This window comes from Bubalus kerabau, chromosome 4, assembly GCF_029407905.1.
Source record: "Bubalus kerabau isolate K-KA32 ecotype Philippines breed swamp buffalo chromosome 4, PCC_UOA_SB_1v2, whole genome shotgun sequence".
Taxonomy (NCBI): Eukaryota; Metazoa; Chordata; class Mammalia; order Artiodactyla; family Bovidae; genus Bubalus; species Bubalus kerabau.
In genome coordinates, this window is record NC_073627.1 from 21,025,400 (window position 1) to 21,043,892 (window position 18,493).

General features: G+C 47.0%; 2 protein-coding genes across 8 annotated transcripts in view; both read right to left on the reverse strand.

Annotated features, from left to right (window-relative positions):
- Positions 1-1,947: 1,947 nt before the first annotated feature.
- Positions 1,948-8,919, reverse strand: TMEM106A (transmembrane protein 106A). Of its 3 annotated transcripts, none has more exons than XM_055575786.1 (9): positions 8,787-8,919; positions 8,405-8,488; positions 7,385-7,611; positions 6,799-6,862; positions 5,485-5,638; positions 4,781-4,921; positions 4,629-4,672; positions 3,901-3,954; positions 1,948-2,946 (listed from the first exon to the last, which is right to left on the reverse strand). In XM_055575786.1, exons 3-9 carry the CDS (start codon positions 7,590-7,592, stop codon positions 2,901-2,903), a joined length of 711 nt encoding a protein of 236 aa, XP_055431761.1. In that variant the 5' UTR covers positions 7,593-7,611; positions 8,405-8,488; positions 8,787-8,919; the 3' UTR covers positions 1,948-2,900. The 3 variants fall into 3 exon arrangements, with proteins under 3 accessions (XP_055431761.1, XP_055431759.1, XP_055431760.1); XM_055575784.1 differs by having other exon boundaries at positions 1,948-3,398; XM_055575785.1 differs by lacking the exon at positions 8,405-8,488 and having other exon boundaries at positions 1,948-3,398.
- Positions 8,920-9,027: 108 nt separating this feature from the next.
- The window catches only part of NBR1 (NBR1 autophagy cargo receptor), a 30,722-nt gene continuing 21,256 nt past the window's right edge, over positions 9,028-18,493 (reverse strand). For all 5 annotated transcript variants that reach the window (XM_055575780.1, XM_055575781.1, XM_055575782.1 and 2 more), the window contains 7 exons: positions 18,242-18,406; positions 17,948-18,025; positions 16,379-16,796; positions 15,840-15,934; positions 15,152-15,209; positions 14,320-14,434; positions 9,028-10,826 (listed from right to left, as the gene is read on the reverse strand). In XM_055575780.1, coding sequence (XP_055431755.1) covers positions 10,653-10,826; positions 14,320-14,434; positions 15,152-15,209; positions 15,840-15,934; positions 16,379-16,796; positions 17,948-18,025; positions 18,242-18,406 — 1,103 coding nt within the window. In that variant the 3' untranslated portion in view covers positions 9,028-10,652. The remainder of the gene's footprint in view (positions 10,827-14,319; positions 14,435-15,151; positions 15,210-15,839; positions 15,935-16,378; positions 16,797-17,947; positions 18,026-18,241; positions 18,407-18,493) is intronic.

The window sequence follows — 18,493 nt, forward strand, 5'->3', positions numbered from 1 at the left end:
TCCAAGGAGTAAGCGTCTTAATTTCATGGCTACAATCACCATCTGCAGTGATTTTGGAGCACCAAAAAATAAAGTCTGACACTGTTTCCACTGTTTCCCCATCTATTTCCCATGAAGTGATGGGACCAGATGCCATGATCTTCGTTTTCTGAATGTTGAGCTTTATGCCTACTTTTTCACTCTCCTCTTTCACTTTCATCAAGAGGCTTTTTCGTTCCTCTTCACTTTCTGCCATAAAGGTGGTGTCATCTGCATATCTGAGGTTATTGATATTTCTCCCAGCAATCTTGATTCTAGCCTGTGCTTCCACCAGCCCAGCATTTCTCATGATGTACTCTGCATATAAGTTAAATAAGCAGGGTGACAATATACAGCCTTGACGTACTCCTTTTCCTATTTGGAACCAGTCTGTTGTTCCATGTCCAGTTCTAACTGTTGCTTCCTGACCTGCGTATAGGTTTCTCAAGAGGCTGGTCAGGTGGTCTGGTATTCCCATCTCTTTAAGAATTTTCCACAGTTTATTGTGATCCACACAAAGGCTTTGGCATAGTCAATAAAGCAGAAATAGATGTTTTTCTGGAACTCTCTTGCTTTTTCGATGATCCAGTGGATGTTGGCAATTTGATCTCTGGTTCCTCTGCCTTTTCTAAAACCAGCTTGAACATCAGGAAGTTGACGGTTCACGTATTGTGAAGCCTGGCTTGGAGAATTTTGAGCATTACTTTACCTTGCATGTGCTGCTGCTGCTGCTGCTAAGTCGCTTCAGTCGTGTCTGACTCTGTGCGACCCCATAGACGGCAGCCCACCAGGCTCCCCTGTCCCTGGGATTCTCCAGGCAAGAACACTGGAGTGGGCTGCCATTTCCTTCTCCAATGCACCTAGCATGTGAGATAAGTGCAATTGTGCAGTAGTTTGACCATTCTTTGGCATTGCCTTTCTTTGGGATTGGAATGAAAACTGACCTTTTCCAGTCCTGTGGCCACTGCTGAGTTTTCCAAATTTGCTGGCATATTGAGTGCAGCACTTTCACAGCATCATCTTTCAGGATTTGGAATAGCTCAACTGGAATTCCAACACCTCCACTAGCTTTGTTCGTAGTGATGCTTCCTAAGGCCCATTTCACTTCACATTCCAGGATATCTGGCTCTAGATGAGTGTGAGTGATCACACCATCGTGATTATCTTGGTTGTGAAGATCTTTTTTGTACAGTTCTTCTGTGTATTCTTGCCAGCTCTTCTTAATACCGTCTGCTTCTGTTAGGTCCATACCATTTCTGTCCTTTATTGAGCCCATCTTGGTATCTCTAATTTTCTTGAAGAGATATCCAGTCTTTCCCATTCTATTGTTTTCCTCTATTTCTTTGCATTGATCGCTTATTGGACTGGCCCCCCTCCTCCCCCAAATCCATAGGCTTCTTCCTCCCTGGGTCTCAGCCTTTCCATGTAGCAGAGATAGGTAAGAGGCTCTAAAGCCCCCAGATATCCCCCTCCCCACTTCCTGAAACTGACAGGTGGGGGTCCCCAGCCTCATCTCCTGTTCCACTTTTTACTGGTAAGGGGGGACGGTGCCTGCGTCCTTTCATTCTAGGATGGCCTTTGGGTGGGAAATTAACACATTCTGGTATTTTTGCCTAGAGAATCCCGTGGACAGAGGAGCCTGGAAGGCTACAGTCCATAGCGTTGCAGAGTGAGACATGGCTGCAGTGACTCGGCATGCACAAAGGAACCTCTCAGTGCAGTGTTTCCTGAGAGGAGCACTTGGGGGAGGTATGGGGAGGTGGGGGACACAGAACAAGAATATTAAAGTTGGATGGGACTTCAGAGATACGTAATGAGAGAAAGGGAGAGAAGACAGAGAAGGAGGGCATGTTCCCAAGGGGTTCAGGGACTGGGGAAGAGACCTTGATGCCCACCTGGACATTAAGAAATAGGCTGTGAGACAGGGAGTGTCCACCAGCAGCTCCTTTCCCAATTATAGGAGACCTTTATTTTTCTTTTTTAAACACTGTTAAGTACAGTTTAGTGAATACAATATAAATCCTTTACATTTTCCAAACTCCACACAGCACAAGCTCCAGCCTGGACTTCATGGACTTTCATGCTGTTGCCAGCACCACTTTGACCCGTTATTCAGGCATGAAAGCGTGCAGAAGGCATGAACTCCTTCCTTCCTCTTGTCCCCTGGTCAGCTAGTCATCAGGTTCTGTCCCCACTTCCCTTTCTCCATCCTTCCTACTTCAACTTTCCCCACCGTCCAAACTCATCTCTCTGCCTGAGTGATAGAAACCACAGTAAAGGTGACTGTGGTGCCATCTGGCCTGTCTGTGTCCACCCACATGGGCTCAGGTTGTGACCTCCTTCAATAAATACCTTTTAAAATGACTCTGGCTTTGTCTCTGTTTTTCCTATGCAGGCCCAGAAGGTGCCAGGTGCCTCCCTTCCCTCCTCTCCTTTTGTTCCTGCTGTGCAGAGAATAATATTAATAAAAGTGTTTTATGGAGAAGAGAAGCTTTAGCTGCAGAACAGCTCTGTGTTCCTGGGGACCCAGACCATCTATAACCAGGAAGGAGGCAGAGCCAAAGGGCCTTGGCCAAAGGGTGGGCAACAAGTTACCAGGAGAAAAGCAGGCCATCACCAACGATCTGTCACGTGACCAAAGCAAAAGGCCCTAGGGACAGCATGGGCTGATCCCTAAGTCATTCCCATCACTGGGTGGAGAACTGGAAAAGGATCCATGGAGTCAAACCAGATAAAATGAACGTTTTCTCTGCATTCAGGCAGGAAGAAGGCCTTCCCTGGAGCAACAGGCAACCAAGGTGCGCAGCATAGGAATGTGGGTGCTGCTCCATGCCTCTGAGGCAGCTGAGGAAACGCTGGGTCAGACTTTGCTCAAGACACAATCAGAGGCCTCTGGTGTTGGCCTCTAGAAGAATCAGGCTTCTGATCCTGTAGAAATCAGAGAGGGTGTGTGTGTGTATTTGTGTGTGTGACAGAGAGAGAGAGAGAGAGAGAGAGAGAGAGAGAGAGAGAGAGAGAGAGAGACACTGTGTGTATGGGTGTATGTGTGAGAGAGAGACAGTGTGTAGGGATGTATGAGTGTATATGAAGTTAACTTCCACAGGAAGCTTCCCCTGCTGAGGGTGCATGGCGTGGGGAGGGTATGATAAAGCAGGGTTTTTCCTTTGGCAAAGTCACTATGGTCCTACTGGGCACCACGGAGCTGTGGGAAGTATAGATTGGGCCGGCAGGCAACTGAGGCTTGAGAGTAGCAGACAGGTCACGGCGGGTGAGAGACCAGCAAGTGGGGCACAGACGTGTTTCCCCGGCATTCCACATATTCATAGCTCTGGAAGACCAGCTGCTCGGAACGGCTCAGGTAGGAATAGGTCAGGGTGCCCCTGGGGAGGAAAAGCAGGCTTTGGTGCTGTGTCTGGGAGGAAGAGGAAAGCCTTGGCCTTGCTCTGTTCTCTGGGGAGGGCTGGCTTCCTGCTCTGTCATGGCTCCTGGGACAGCTGCCCCATCCGGGTCCCGGGCAGCTCCATGGGTGTCACATCAACAGCTCAGAAGCAAAGTGGACCCTAGAGGAAGGGCTGGACCTGCCACTATCAAGAGCCAACAGATACATGGAGTCAACTTGGATGACTTCCTTCCCACTAGGGGGAGCTGGAGTCAGGAGGTGGGGGAGGGGGGACTTCCCTGGTGGTCCAGGGGCTGTGATTCTGAGCTTCCCATTCAGGGGACCCAGGTTCAATCCCTGGTCAGGGAACTAGAGTCCACATGCCACAACTAAAGATCCTGCATGCTTAACCTAAGACCCAACAAAGCCAAAATAAATAACTATTAAAAAAAAAAAAAAGAAGAAGTGGGAGAGGGGATACCAGGGCTTCAAATCCTACTTACTGGATGTGCAAAAGCACGTGGTGGACTTTGATTTCCAGCCAGGTACAGATTTTGCTGAGAAAGACAGAGAGGAAGAACACGGGACCACATTTCACACTGAGCAGCCTGTCAGTTCAGAGGAGACCTGCAGTCCCAGGCCCCTGGCCTCCTTTCATGCGGAGGGCAAGGACCCAGGCCACTCCCACCCCCTTCCAGCTCCCTCTGCCTAAGGTGAGCACTTCACTCCCCCAACCCCCACTGGCTTGGCCCAGGCATGTGCTGGTCGTTCCCTTAGTAGAAGACAGCGAGTCAGGCTGAAGAGCCCAAAGTCATATATTGTAAAGGTGAAAGTGAAAGTCACTCAGTTGTGTCCAACTCTGCGACCCCATGGACTTGTACAGTCCATGGAATTCTCCAGGCCAGAATACTGGAGTGGGTAGCCTTTCTATTCTCCAGGGGATCTTCCCAACCCAGGGATCAAACCCAGGTCTCCTGCCTTACAGGCAGATTCTTTACCAACTGAGCCACAAGGGAAGTCCCATATATTGTAAGGATTAACCCAATTCTAGCCTGGTTTTCATTCCAATCCTGCTCCAAACAGGGGCCCTGAACTCTTGCACACTGCAGTCTTGGCCATAAGTATGCAGGCTGAATGCAGGGTTGCTAAGCAATCAAGAAATCTGGTGGGGGTTCAAACTGGGTTTCCAACCAGGAAGGAGGTGAGGGAGAAGAGATCAAGGGCTACTTACTATGTGTTTTCATCCCGTATTGTATTGGTCACTGCATAAAACATCTGTCAACCAAATGGTCATAGGGTTAGCCCCAACTGCAGCTGCCCCCTTCCTCCCACCTGTGTCCACACACTTGTGGGGTGTGGGGCTGGCCAGCGAGAAGGAGTCACCTGTTCACTGGCCAAAGGGCCGATGTGGAGAAGGAGGCTGTGGGAGACCTGTCCCACCACGAAGGACAGGTGCAGAACCTCGACGGTCAGCTGGGTCACAGTGATAGGGCAGTAATTGTTATTGGAGATATTCAAGATACTCTGGGGAGGAAGACAGGGAAAGGGAGGGGTGAGAGTAACCATCCTTGGCAAGAAGAAGTCAAACAGTTTAAAAAAACCCCCAGCCTGATTGAGCCCCACCCCAGTGAGAGCTTCAGCTGCTGGGGCACCAGTGCCAGACCCCTTGGAGGGGTCACCATTAACTAAGACCATAAAAGTGAAAGTATTAATTGCTCAGTCTTGTCCAACTCTTTGTGACCCACGGACCAGGCTCCTCTGTCCATGGAGTTCTCCAGGCAAGAATACTGGGACATTAAGCTGTCTCAAAATCCAGTCTCACCCTGCAAGGCTCTTGCTGTTCCCCTGCCCACCTGGAAAGTCTCAGGCATACCCACTCCCTAATACTGCTCTGGCCTCAATTCTAACCTCTCACAGTTCCAATCCTACACAATCTCTTAGGGGCTTCTCCCCAGGCTTCTGACATCCTCTGAGTGCCGTAAGATCCCTGGCTACCCATGTCCAGGGTCAGAACATGGGACAAGGGCTTCAGAGGAGTGGTGCCTGGAAGGTGGGGTCAGAGCCCAGGGGCACAGGCACCCACCCACCGTTATGTTGAGGTAGACATTGGCCACATCAGTGGCCACTGTGGAGGAGTTGAGGCCCACAGGCTGCACGGCGATTGTCCGGGGAAACAGGAAAAAGACGATGAGGGAGGAGGTCACCAGGCAGATGGACACTGCCAGGAACACGGAGAGTTTCCTGTGGGAAAGCAGGACCCGGGTAGGGAAGTGGAGAAGTCTGGACACAGAAGCAACCTGGCCAGGGGTGTTCAGATACTCTTCTCTGTATACAAGGCTCTCTTCTGAGTTCCCCCCACAACTGGACACTTAGCTCCTCAGGTGTGGAGGACCAGCCTAGGGTCAGGGGTGGCTCAGAGTGGGGAGAAGCACAGGACTGAGAAGCCAGCAACTTGGTGTCCATCCCCAGCTCTCTGTACCCACTGGCCCAGTAACTCTGAACAACCCATTTAACTGCCCTAAGCCTCAGTTTCCTTGTCTATAAAATGGAGATAATTCATTGTACCTAACCTACCTCATACAATCTGTTATAGGCTAATTCAGGAAAAGCCACCAATTCCCGGTCCTGGTGCGTAGTCAAAGGCTAAACCAATGCCAGCTATAATCACTGGAAGAAGTCTACATGAATTTTGAGAGTTCTGAATTTTAATACTCATATTCAGAACCAGACATCATCTGTCCATCTAATTCAAAATTGTAATACCCATTAAAGAGACTGCACCTTGGTAGCACCTTCTAAGAGGCACTGCCAGATTTGGACTCTGATGCAGTGGTCGGGGAGGGCTGGGTGGTGGCTCCCAGATGGAAGCTGAGGACCCTGGGAGGAGGAGCTGCAGGGATTCATGTCAAACGACCCAGATGACAAAGAGTCACAGGCCCCCACAGTGAAACTCAGGGCTGCCTCTGAGGTTCTGAAGGGTCCCAGGTCAGGGAGGAGCTGGCTTTCCATCTCTATGGGGAAGAGAACAAGCAGGTCTGAACTGCCATAGCAAAGGAAGTTCTTAGGAAAAATCACTTCCCCAAACCAATGGCAACCTCCTCCATCCTGGAAGGACTTGCAGAGTCAAGAGGTCCTCTCTGTCTTCAAAAGGGAGCCATGCTTCTTGGAAGCAGTGATGCTTTGGATACCAACTAACCTCAGGTGGTCTGCTGTGCCCTGAGATTCTTTAACTAGGAAAATCTGTGGAAACAGGGTGCTAATATGTTTGAGCCCAATGAGGCTCAGGCTTTTGGAGGAGAACCAATGGAGAAAATTTAGTAGAGGAGGGCACATTGGGATGACAAAGAGGAATTGCCCCCATGGGCAATGCCTGCAGAACTCAGGTAGGAAGAGGGGCTTACGTGTGCCTGGGCTTCAGCCTCTGGTCCCCATAGGGGATAAGGGCCACCAGCTGCTTCTCTAGCTCTGTAGAGAGAAAGAGGGTGAGGAGGGCCACGAAGTGTTCATGCCAAGTTTCCTGTACCAGCCTGCGAGAAGCACCCCTCCATCCCACAGAGCAGTCTCAGAAGCATGCTATCTCTGACCCAGGGCAGGACTGGGGACACTGGCTGTTGGCAGCTCAGATTTGCCATCTCTCGAATGGAGGTGAGATTTTCATTAACATGGGTGAAGAATTTCTGCAAGTCACCACAAGTCAGAAAAGCCCAGTTTCTTTGGAGAGGTCATGGTAACTTCCTGAATCCTACGGCAGGGTTGCTAAGGAAGCAGAGAGGCTGGAAATCCCCTGGGGTTGGGTGGTACAACCAGGGCAGGAGGAAGGTCTCTGCAGAGAGCCCAGGGAGGGTTAGAATCTCCCTGGGCCAGCCTGAAACTGGGGGACTAGGAGCTGGACTACCTAACAACATCCAGGGAGACTCAGAGGGGCCCGCTGGCTGTTAAGAGCCTTTCCTGGATCCCAGGCTACTTCCAGAGCCTGCGGCTACTCACCTCGAGGAATCTCCCCACTGCCCTGGCAGGTGGGACAAGTTACAAAGCCAGCACCAGCAGCCCTTTCACAAGGCACACAGGAACAGAAAGGCTTGCTGTTGCCCGTGCTGGAGTAGCTGGCAGCCTTGCTGCCAAAGGCTGGGTCAGGGGGCAGGATTAATTTGTTCTCATCCTCCTGAGAGGCCAGCTGGGAGAATGTCTCACCCATTGTTCAGGGGTATTTTTCACTGATGAAAAAAGAACAAAATTCAGTTAGCATGGATGCTGGGTGTCACTCTGGTTTTAAGTTTTTGAGATTGGCAAGGGGCCCCGCCACAATTTCAGCAACCTCAAGCCTAAGAAAGTGAAGGTATGGAAATTCAAGCAGTTAACACAGTGGCTCTCAGATCAAGAATCTCTGCATTTCAACTCCTCTCTTTATAGTAGGACAGCTCAATTCCTGAGAGGGAAAAGCAAAGCAGAGGTTATTTCACTTTAAGGGACTTTCATAAGTGAAAGCGGAGTACTTATTTTGTTCTGGAAAAGTTGCTGAGCTGTCACCGATTACCAAGGAAGGAAGTTAGATAGGGCTGGCTTGGGGGCAGCAACCAGGAGAATCCCTTCATCCTCTGAGACAAGGGATTCTGAAGATGTCTCTCCAGTACCCCAGGGGCAGAAATGCCTGAGGTCTCCCAGCCTGGGTGTGGAAGGAAAGCTTCCATTCCTGAACCTGGGCAGGTACTGGTGTAATAGGAAGGTATGGATTCTTTGGAACAAGAAAGAAAAAGGAAGCTAGACTGGCCACAGATGTGGCTTAAAAAACCCCTAAAAAGGTCGCGGAAGAGAGCATAAACCTCTTCTATGTTGCTTTCTGAGTTGGGATGGGAAAGAATGTCTGGGGGAGGAGCAACGTCTGGTTAAGTCCTTTAAGAGGAAGAACTGAGGCTAAAAATCTAGATTCTACCCTAAAGAGTGGAGTCAAATGAATGGGCATCCTGAGCTGAACTCTGACCTTCGGGGCTAAAATAAAATGAGCCTCACCTGGCTTAGGTCTGAGATTCCCGGGCTCCTCTCAGCTGCCAGAGGACGAGAGATTTTTGGAGTACGTAATTTGGGGACGAGAGCCTGTAAGGGAAGGGTGGTTCCAGAGTCCTGGGGGAAGCGAATGCCCCGTTGGGGCAGGTGGGGAGCCGTGACTGCGGCCTACCCATAGCCCCAGCTGCTTTACGCCCTACTCTGAAGCTGGGCGTGGACTGAGAGGCTAGGATTTCATCGAAAGAGGATTTTAAGTCCCATCAGACACCTCGAGAGACCGTTAGCAGAGCTCGGTACCTGCGTGTTGGGCTAGGAGGAGGAGGCACAGGAGGGGCCTGGGCCCTTGTCTCCCAGAGGAAAAGTAAAGGAATTTCTCAAAGCGCCTTACCCTCGGGCGACCGCGGCGACAGAAACGCCTGCAAAGTAGAACCGAAACTGCGGGAGCCCGGGTCTGGCCCCAACCTTTGATTCAAAGCCTTGGGAGGCTCCGCCCCGGCTCCTCCGAACCCTCCCTCCCAGGGCCCGCCCCTCCCTGCCAGGGCCCGCCTCTCTCAACATAGCGGCCAGAACGTTTCTCAGCTCTTCAAGGGCCACGCGAGGTCCTGGACAAAGGTATCAGCCAGGGCAGGTAAGAGTTTCAAAGTTTATTTCACCATTCTTTAAGCGGTTACGTACAAGTACAATGGGACAGACGACTGGACCCTTACAATACGACTCCGATGGTCAAGACAGATCCCGTCCCAAATCAACCCCAATTAATTACACACAACCGGCCGCTCAGCCTCTACCCAGAAGGCCCCATAAAAACGTTTTAAATAACGAACAGCCTGGTTGGCTTGCAGTCTGAATCCTGGCCTATTTAATAGCATTCAAGAGTTATACTGTAAATAAACATCATTATGGCTAATGATTACATCATCATTCATTGTAATACCAACCAGGTTATACAATACTATTATCCTTCCCCCTTCGGGCTGGGGCCGGGCCGGGGGGTGGGGGGGTGGGGTGGGTGTCAGATTTCTTCTTTTTCTGCAAGCAATTTTTATGACTAAAATCTTTAGTGTTTTTTGTTACCTCTTTACCAGCTGTACCCAAGACTCCTTTCTATAAACAGAGTGAGGACTTTGGACCTTTTTAAGCAAGTTCTTTCGCCACTCACTCTGGGGTTAAATTAAACCAAAACTTTTTTCTGTGAGTTTGCTCCCCATCCAAGTTTTGTAAAACAGCCTCTTTTTCTTGTTCTAAGTTCTCCTGAACAGATTTCAAACATTCAAGAGACATTCAGGACTTCCTGAATCCCATTTCAAAGCCTCACACCCACTCATCTGCCTGCACCTGAATTTTACTGAGATTCACATAATAAAGTTCAGTTTTCTCATGTTTCTATACAGCCCTTGCCCACTCTACTGTAAATAAGACCTGCCCCCTGACATAAAGAAAAAAGGTAACTGTTAAATTTACTTTTTTCTTTAATAGAAGAGTTTTCTTTCCTTCTTTATAGGATTAGCAAAATATTTCACACTACCTAAATTTTTTCCCTTAAATAAAATACAAATGTATGCAAAATTGCTACAACAGACACTGTTCAACAGGTGCTGGTGGGTTAATTAGCACACTCCCCGCTCCTTACTCAGAAGTGCAGAGACGGGATATACTTCAACGCATCAGTGGGGTCTTTAGAAAACAACAGTGCTGATTTCCGAGACTTGCAGAGAAATGATTTTCTACTTGAAATGGGAAGAGTAACAAAATTCCTATCATGTTCTAGGTGTCATTTTAATACCACATAGCTATTTAAGCTTGGGACAGGTTAGAGAAATTATGAGAATAATTCTGGAAAACAACTTCCAAGGTTAATTCCTTTTAAAAACTGACAACAGATATCCCCATAAAAACATCCACGTTAAGCAAAGAAAAATACTCAACTTCAGTACAAGCAGAAAGAAAAATGGTTCTATAGGAAGTTTAAGTTATACTCTTCAGTGCACTAAAACAGAGAAAGGAGCTTTATCCAAATCAAGTGAAAAATGCTCTTCCTACAATTCACCTAATGTCTACCATGAAAATTTAAGTTCTGGTTTTTTATTTGCTCCAAAAAATACTGCAATGGCAGGTACTGTCTGGATAGTTCAATGATGGGCTCTATTATAGATTCATCAGATTAAAAAATAAGCAAGGGTCTCTACCCCATGCCCCAACAGAATAAAGATCATCTCTGAGCAGCAGGCAAAGTTATTTAATACGAGGCCACTCCTCAGTAGCGGTGGCTGTACCAGTCGTTGTTGTTGACCTGAAGGAGTTCTGTCACCACCTGCAGGATGTTGTAATTGTGTTTCTTCAGCAGCCTTAGGTTCAACTGCCTGTCACAGAATCCCATTTCAAAGAGATGGGCCATCAGGGCTGCTGTCTGATCTTCAGAAACTATTGGCTGTGTAGAGTCAAGAAAAGCAGAAAAACAGTTTCTGTAAAAATCTGTATTATTTTGTTGAGTAATTCTAATCTTTCCAGATTTATTCAAAACACTAGGTAATTAGGTGCAAGACTATGGCACTCCTGTCAACCCAATACCAATGGGTCTTTTGAGGGGATAAGAAGGACTGGGAAAACTCTATTTTGGATGAGGTATGTTTGTATCCCAAACCAGGTAACAAATGAACTGTCTTTAGAACTAGATGAAGGAAGAGATGCAAACACACTCTGGAAACCCTGTGAAGATAAAGGTGATCATGATGATGGGCCAAGGAGAAGAAGAGCTGTTACTAGAAAAAAGTATGGGAAATTTAATCAAATATGCAAAGGAGCTGGACCAGAAACTGCTCAGGAAATGATATCCTGGGCAATCTTCTTGGCTTTTTTTTTAAATAAAGAATAGCAATTCTTTATTGCTAATTTACTTAATCTTTTATTTTTACTTTCCTCTTTGGGCCAAGTTCATAACCTTCCTAAATCCTCCAAACACTTGGAACACCCTCTTATTTACTTAACAGCTGTGTTGAGTACCAATTTTCTTCTTAAAAAAAAAAAAAAAGAGAGACACAGGTTAGCTAGTATTTTGCAGGTGGTTGAGTGGATTAAAGCTCAACATTCAGAAAACTAAGATCATAGCATCCAGTCCCATCACTTTATGGCAAACAGATGGGGAAACAGTGGAAACTGTGGCTGACTTTATTTCTCTGGGCTCCAAAATCACTGCAGATGATGACTGCAGCCATGAACTTAAAAGACATTTACTCCTTGGAAGGAAAGTTATGACCAACTTAGACAGCATATTAAAAAGCAGAGACATTATTTTGTCAACAAAGGTCCGTCTAGTCAAGGCTATGGTTTTTCCAGTAGTCATGTATGGATGTGAGAGTTGGACCATAAAGAAAGCTGAGTGCCGAAGAACTGATGCTTTTGAACTGTGGTGTTGGAAAAGACTCTTTAGAGTCCCCTGGACTACAAGGAGATCCAACCAGTCCATCCTAAAGAAGATTAGTCCTGAGTGTTCGTTGGAAAGACTGATGTTGAAGCTGATACTCTTAATACTCTGGCCACCTGATGCAGAGAACTGACTCATTTGAAAAGACCCTGATGCTGGGAAAGACTGAGGGCAGGAGGAGAAGGGGATGACAGAGGATGAGATGGTTGGATGGCATCACTGACTCAATGGACATGAGTTTGAGTAAACTCTGGGAGTTGGTGATGGACAGGGAGGCCTGGCGTGCTGCAGTCCATGGGGTCACAAAGCATCGGACACAACTGAGCAACTGAACTGAATGGATTAGGATAAGAAAGCATGTCAATATGTTGAGCACTGTCTCTGGTATTTCTCTCTTCTACTGTTTCCTTCTATTTCAGAGTAAGTTATCCATCCTCCTTTCCAGGTTAGTCCTGAATGAACCTTACTTTGTATCTCATTACCTCTCGTCACCTCGGAAATATTTTTCTACTAATTAACCTCTCTCATTTTGATTGTTAACTTCCTTTGCTACTGGCTCACCTTTAAAAATGTCTCCCTTCGCCTTACATGTCCCAGCTTTCACTCTCCTTTTCCCTTTGTATAGTCCAGCTATTTGAAAGTGAGGCACAGTTGTACTCTTAAAGTCCTCTCTGCTCCTTCACACTCCTCTGCAGCACCTGACACTTCTGGCCATGCCCTCCTCATTAAAACTCCCTTCCCTAAGCTCCAGCGTAGAACTCCCTTCCCTTCCTCATTCTCCTCCTAGTTCTCAGTCTTCTTTGCAGAGCACTCTTTCTTTCCATGATCCTTAGAGGCTGCTCCTTCCTTTATCCATTCTTCCTGGAAAATTTTATCTAATTTGTGGCTCCTGTTATATCTTGTACATAAATGACTTCATTTCCAGGCCAAACTTCTTTTCTCTGTAATTCAAATGTATAAATCCAACTATACTCTGGATAAACTGACCTGGGTCTCAAATTCAACACCAGCCCCAAACCGACTTGATTTTCTTTTCCTCCTGCCCAAATATACCCTTCTTATATATCCTCTCTTAATGAATGTTACACTGACTACCTAAACCAGAAACTTTTATCCTTGACTTCTTTCTACCCTTATGGCCTCCAAGTTCTGCCATTTCTATTTCTCTTCTACCCTTCTTTTCTTCTTACACGTGGATTCTCAGCTGGATTTCTTAAGGCTCCCTTAGCCTCCACACTATGGAGGAGTGGAGTGATCTTACAAAGAACAAATCTGATCATGTTAATTACTTCCCTAAAATCCTTCAGAGGCTGCCCACAGGTTCTAAAATAAAATCCAAATCACTTAACACAGCATCCCACCTACATCACTGGTCTTTTCTTTTCTTTCTCTTCTTAGAACAAATTTACCTTCCAGGCTCACACTTCCAGATCTCTTCACTGGCTACTGTCTGTCTACCCTTTCTGACTCTGATTCCTGGCAAACACTTTTAGGATGACTTCAGGCATCATCTACCAGGAAGCCTTCCTGTGCTGCACTGCGGGGCCAATTATCAGACTGAGGTGTTCCACCGGTCTGAGAAAACTGGCATAGTATCTTACACTGCACAATAAATGTGTGGTTTTTTTTTAATTAGATGAAAGATTCCTTAAATTCTATAGTGCTTTGCAATTTTCAAAAGTTTCATAGACAAATGTCTGTTTACTTCACTTGTTTCCCACCACTTTGGGCAGGAACTAGTGTCTGATTCCTCTTGTAGCACTGGCACCTGGGAGAGCTCCACACACATACTAGGTCTGCAACAAACATTAGGTTTTTTTTCTTTCCTCTCTAAACTTAGCCAAAGTCATATAAGAGGAAAGTGGCCAAGTCTTTGTGTTTTAATCAAAGACTAAGTTTTGTGATACATATATCTGATGGAATTACTCAGCCATAAAAAGGAACAAATTTGAGGCAGTTTTAGAAAGATGGATGAACCCAGAGCTTGTTATCCAGAGTGAAGTCAGAAAGAGGAAAACAAATATCGTATATTAACACATATATGTGGAATCTAGAAAGATGGTACTGATGAACCTATCTGTAGGGCAGGAATAGAGATGCAGACAGAGAACAGACTTGTGGAAGGAGAGGGTGAGAGAAATTGAGAGAGCAGCACTGAAACATATATGTCATCATATGTAAGAAACATACATAGCTAGTGGGAAGCTGCTGTATAGCACAGGGAGTTCAACCTGGTGACAACCTAGAGGGGTAGGATGGGGTGGGGGAATGGGCGGGAGGTCCAAAAGAGAGGGGACATACGTGTACTTATGGCTGATTCTTGGCTGCTATATGGCAGAATCCAACACACATTGTAAAGCAATTATCCTCCAATTAAAAGAAGACTAAACTTGAAGCTCATGCTTTCTATGATGATGTGCGCCTCTCTCCAGCCCAGGCAGATGCCACTGTTTTCACTAGTGCCTTGGATTTGGTTCAGGAAAATAAAACATACACTGACCTGTGCAGTGACTGGTGGTCCAGCAAACAAGGCCTTGTACGCAGAGGCAGCAACAGACAAAGCCCCCTTTACCAGTCCTCCAGCAATGCTATTCCCGTGATGGTGGTGGTGGTGCCTGAGGAGGAAAGCCAAATTATCTCCCTAAGAAACACTAATTATTATCTTCCTACAAGATAATCTGGGTTCTCATTCTGGAAAGGAAATGAGATTTCCTGAAGAAAAAAAAATCAAATGTAAAATGAGTGTTTGACTGTTTTCCTATCCGTTTTATAGTTACAAATCTAGGTCCGATGTAGGGCTCAGTTCTTACTGTTACAAGATATGGGCACTGCAGAAAACACGTCACTCTGGTTAGCATGCCAGCTTTCAGCCCCAGTGGAAAATTAAAATTAATGTGGTCAAGGGCGCAGTGAGGTACTGGCAGTGTGTCTGCTCAGTTACCATCTCAGAGGAAACATCTCCCAAAGGAAATGTGATTTTCTGAACACTGTATACGGGGAGGGGCCCAACTTGACACCGCTTTGAGACGACTAGGAGCAGAGAGGGTTTGTCTAAGAACAAGTTACGAGACGCACAATGGGCTGGACCTTCCTGCCCTCCTCTGTTACTAAGCAGGAATTGAACCTTAGGGTGCTTCTTCCGTCTGGACTGGCAACACTCTTAAACATCAACGTTAGCCCTCTGCTCAGGGTTGCTCATGAGCTTCAGAAGAAATAAGAACAAGAAGGGATGATGGCTCTCCTCCGTCACTCTCAGGAGGGGGCACATGCTCTGAGAGGCTAGGACATCCACCTGCTTCGAAGAAGAGGCTGCACAGGCAAGGTCCAGTTACCTTGAGTGGTCATAGCTTTTCGGTCTGCTGTTTACAAGTCCTGAGGAGCCTCTGAGCTCTAAAAGCAAAAGAGCTGTTGGTTAGATGCAGCATCTAGAAATGCCTTAGATTTCCTAACTCCCAGCAGGGCTATTTCTGAGGCAGGTAACAATCTGATCACATTTCAAGCCTTTAATTTTTTGGCCGCACCACATGCCATGTGGGCTCTTAGTTCCTTGATCAGAGATTCAACCTGTGCCCCCTGCATTGGATGCAGAGTCTTAAATCATTGGGCCGCCAGGCAAGTCCAGGTTTTGTTTTCTGAGGAAGAGAGGGATGCCACTTTGAGGGTCTACTCATAACTCCAAGGTGCTATTCTATTTTGTAGATGAGGAAACAGACCTTCAGGTATTATCAACCTGCTGAACCATTGCAAGGTTACACAGTGAGGAAAGGCAGAGCTGGGGCTGAACCTAGACTGGGCTGGTTCCAAAACCTGTGTTCTTTCCACTACAGCACAATGCCAGCTTCTATGGGGTCTCATCTAATAAATATTAAGCTAGAAGATAGAACAAAAAGAGTAGGAGGGAGGAGCACAGAAAAAGTCAAAGGGCAAGTTTCGCAAAACTGCCAAGAACCACAGAGGGCCTACTTATACCTGGTTTCCATGAAAAAAGAGCACAGAGAGAAAGCTCAGGCAGGTCATTACCTTCTCTGATCTGACCAGGGACTGAAGAAACTTCTGGTACGGTAACTGGTAAATCCACTCCTGGGGAACCATGATGCTGTGCACTGGGAGGACTCCTTTCAGAAAGACATAATATTGAAAGTAAGTTGAGAAGGCACCTCTGGTAACGGTGGAGAAACAGCAAACAGGGCACAGCAGAGCTAGATTCTCTACAGAGGTTTCACACTGCTGATCCAGAGCACATGTCTGCATCTAGGGATCAGGTGGGAAGAGCTCACTCTTCTGTTTTCCTCTTCAGCCACAGTCAAGCTAGAAAGACTGGCTGCAGTCTGGTCACTCCCCTGCTAATTACTCAGCTAATTAAGGTTAACTAAAGCAAGTATTTCTTTAAATCCAGGATCCACAAATACTGGGAAATACAGCTTTTATTCATCAGACTTTACTATGGGAAATCGCCATTTCCCCCGCTGACAGAGAAACAGGTTTTGAGATCAGATTGAGTCCTCTCTCTTTATTGCACCTCTGAAGGACAGCCCAGCAGAGTGGGGTACAGATGGTACCTGGGCAGCTGCGGTGGAGGCCCCACCACCTCTGGGGTTAGGGGCACTGTGTCCAGAGTCTGTGAGGTCATAAGGATGTCATTGATGTTGTGCCCCTGTGGCTGGTTGTCCCCTCCAGGGGGTCTCTCCCCAGCCTCGACTGGTTCCTGCCCAGCCTCAATCCCAGGCTCTCCTTCAGCCCCTCGCTCCAGGCCTGGCTGTGAGAGTGCAGAGCTGTACATGGAGTCCCCCAGGGGGCGGCTGGTGTCAAAGCACTCAGGCAGGATGATGATATAGTCCTCTGAAGAAGCAGAGGACTGACTCCGAACTTCATCTTTGAGCTCATCCTCTTCCTCCACAACAGCCTCTTCTTCAGCAATTTGGACAATCTCCTCCCTCTCGTCTGCAAGTGGTCCCTCTTCAGGTGAGGCAAATTTCACTAAAGGGTGAAAGCATCCAATTTTAAGGTACAAACTAACAACAGTCCCTCATGCTTACCCTGCCCCATACCAAGCCTTGTGGGTCATGAGCTATAATTATGAAAGCCAGAGGAGAGGGACAAGCCAGAGGACCATATTCAAAGTCTGAAGCTGCAAAGAACCAAAGTTCATAAAAACAAGGTCAGCAGAAACAATAAAGCTTCTGAGAACACTATGAACCTTAAAACAAGGAGGCCCTTTTCCTTATTCCCTTCAGGTGACAGCTAACGTAACTGTCAGAGCAACCCCAAGGACTAGACAATTCATGGAATTCTCCAGGCCAGAATACTGGAGTGGGCAGCCTTTCCCTTATTCCAGGGGGTCTTCCCAACCCAGGGATTGAACCCAGGTCTCCCACATTGCAGGTGGATTCTTTACCAGCTGAGCCACAAGGGAAGACCAAGCATATTGGAGTGGGTAGTCTATCCCTTCTCCAGTGGATCTTCCCGACCCAGGAATCGAACCGGGGGTCCCCTGCATTGCAGGCGGATTCTTTACCAACTGAGCTATCAGAGAAGCCCCTTTCATATTGGGATGGTTTCAAATCGAAATTGCTAAACTAGCTAACAGGGCTATGAGAAGAGAAAACATCTGGTGCTAAGTACTGCAGGGACTATATGACTACTTTTGACTCCTTTCCTCCTCTTCTTTGCAAAGTAATGAGTAGTCATGACAGAAAACTGGCAAAACATGGATGAGTTAAAAAAAAAAATAACAACAAACTAGCAATAATCTTATTGAGACAACTACTGTGAACATTTTGGTGTAAGTCCTTCTAGACTTTGTTTAGACTTTTTTTGTTATCCATTTGTACTCAAATGTTTGTGTGGAAATACATATATATTTTTTAAATACATAGTTTTAAAATTTGAGTGTTTGGATAGTATCTGAAATACATGAAATTGCTTCTGCCTATCTGACCTCTAGAAATTCTGCCACAAAGAAATTTATTACAGCAGAATTTAATCCCGAGAAACTTTAGCTTGGTGCTCCTGCTTCTGCCCACTATTTCCTGACTGTTGCCCTTGGGAGAAATGAGACAACTCAGCTTCTGGGGATGGGGGTGGGAGCGTAGGGGAGGGTTCTCTGCTGAGGGGCTCCATCCACTTACACGAAGACTCCTTATTGCAGAGCCCAGGCAGCACAGTTGGCTGCTGTTCCTCTGTGGCGGACAGCTGTGATTCAGCCCCTGGGAAAGTGCAGAAATGAATTACAGGAGCTGCCTTGCTCGTGATGCACACGTAGAGTCTAAAAAACCAACCATGATCCAACCTCTAACAAAGATCCCCTGTCTCCACTCTCATTAAAGAAGAGCACTTCTACCTGCTCAGGTCTGGCAATCACAAGTCAGGCATCACCCCGATGGGGGGGTGGGGTGAGGTCTGAGAATTTCAGGGACACTCACTCTGCGGGGACTTCTGTCTCCAAGGTGGTTTGTGATCCGGGGCGGCATCCAACGTAAGGGATCGGATGACAGTCTCACACACGAACTGGGTCCCACTCAAATCATCTTCTGGTTCCTCCATGGAGGAAACGTTCTCGGCCTTTTTCTTTACTGACACTGTGGAATCTGGAAAGGACAGAACTTTTGTCTGCACTTGGTGTTTAAAGTGTTGCAGAGCTTTCTCCAGTCACGTCCCCATGCTGATACGATGCC

Bases quoted from the DNA above. Each gene is read 5' to 3' on its own strand.
- TMEM106A (XM_055575785.1), bottom strand. From the start codon at position 7,592: ATGGGTGAGACATTCTCCCAGCTGGCCTCTCAGGAGGATGAGAACAAA. The intron at 4,673-4,780 runs GTGACTCCTTCT...TTTGGTTGACAG, and splicing joins GCCCTTTGGCCAGTGAACAG to ATGTTTTATGCAGTGACCAA. The intron at 3,399-3,900 runs GTAAGTAGGATT...TTTCCTCCCCAG, and splicing joins CACGTGCTTTTGCACATCCA to GGGCACCCTGACCTATTCCT.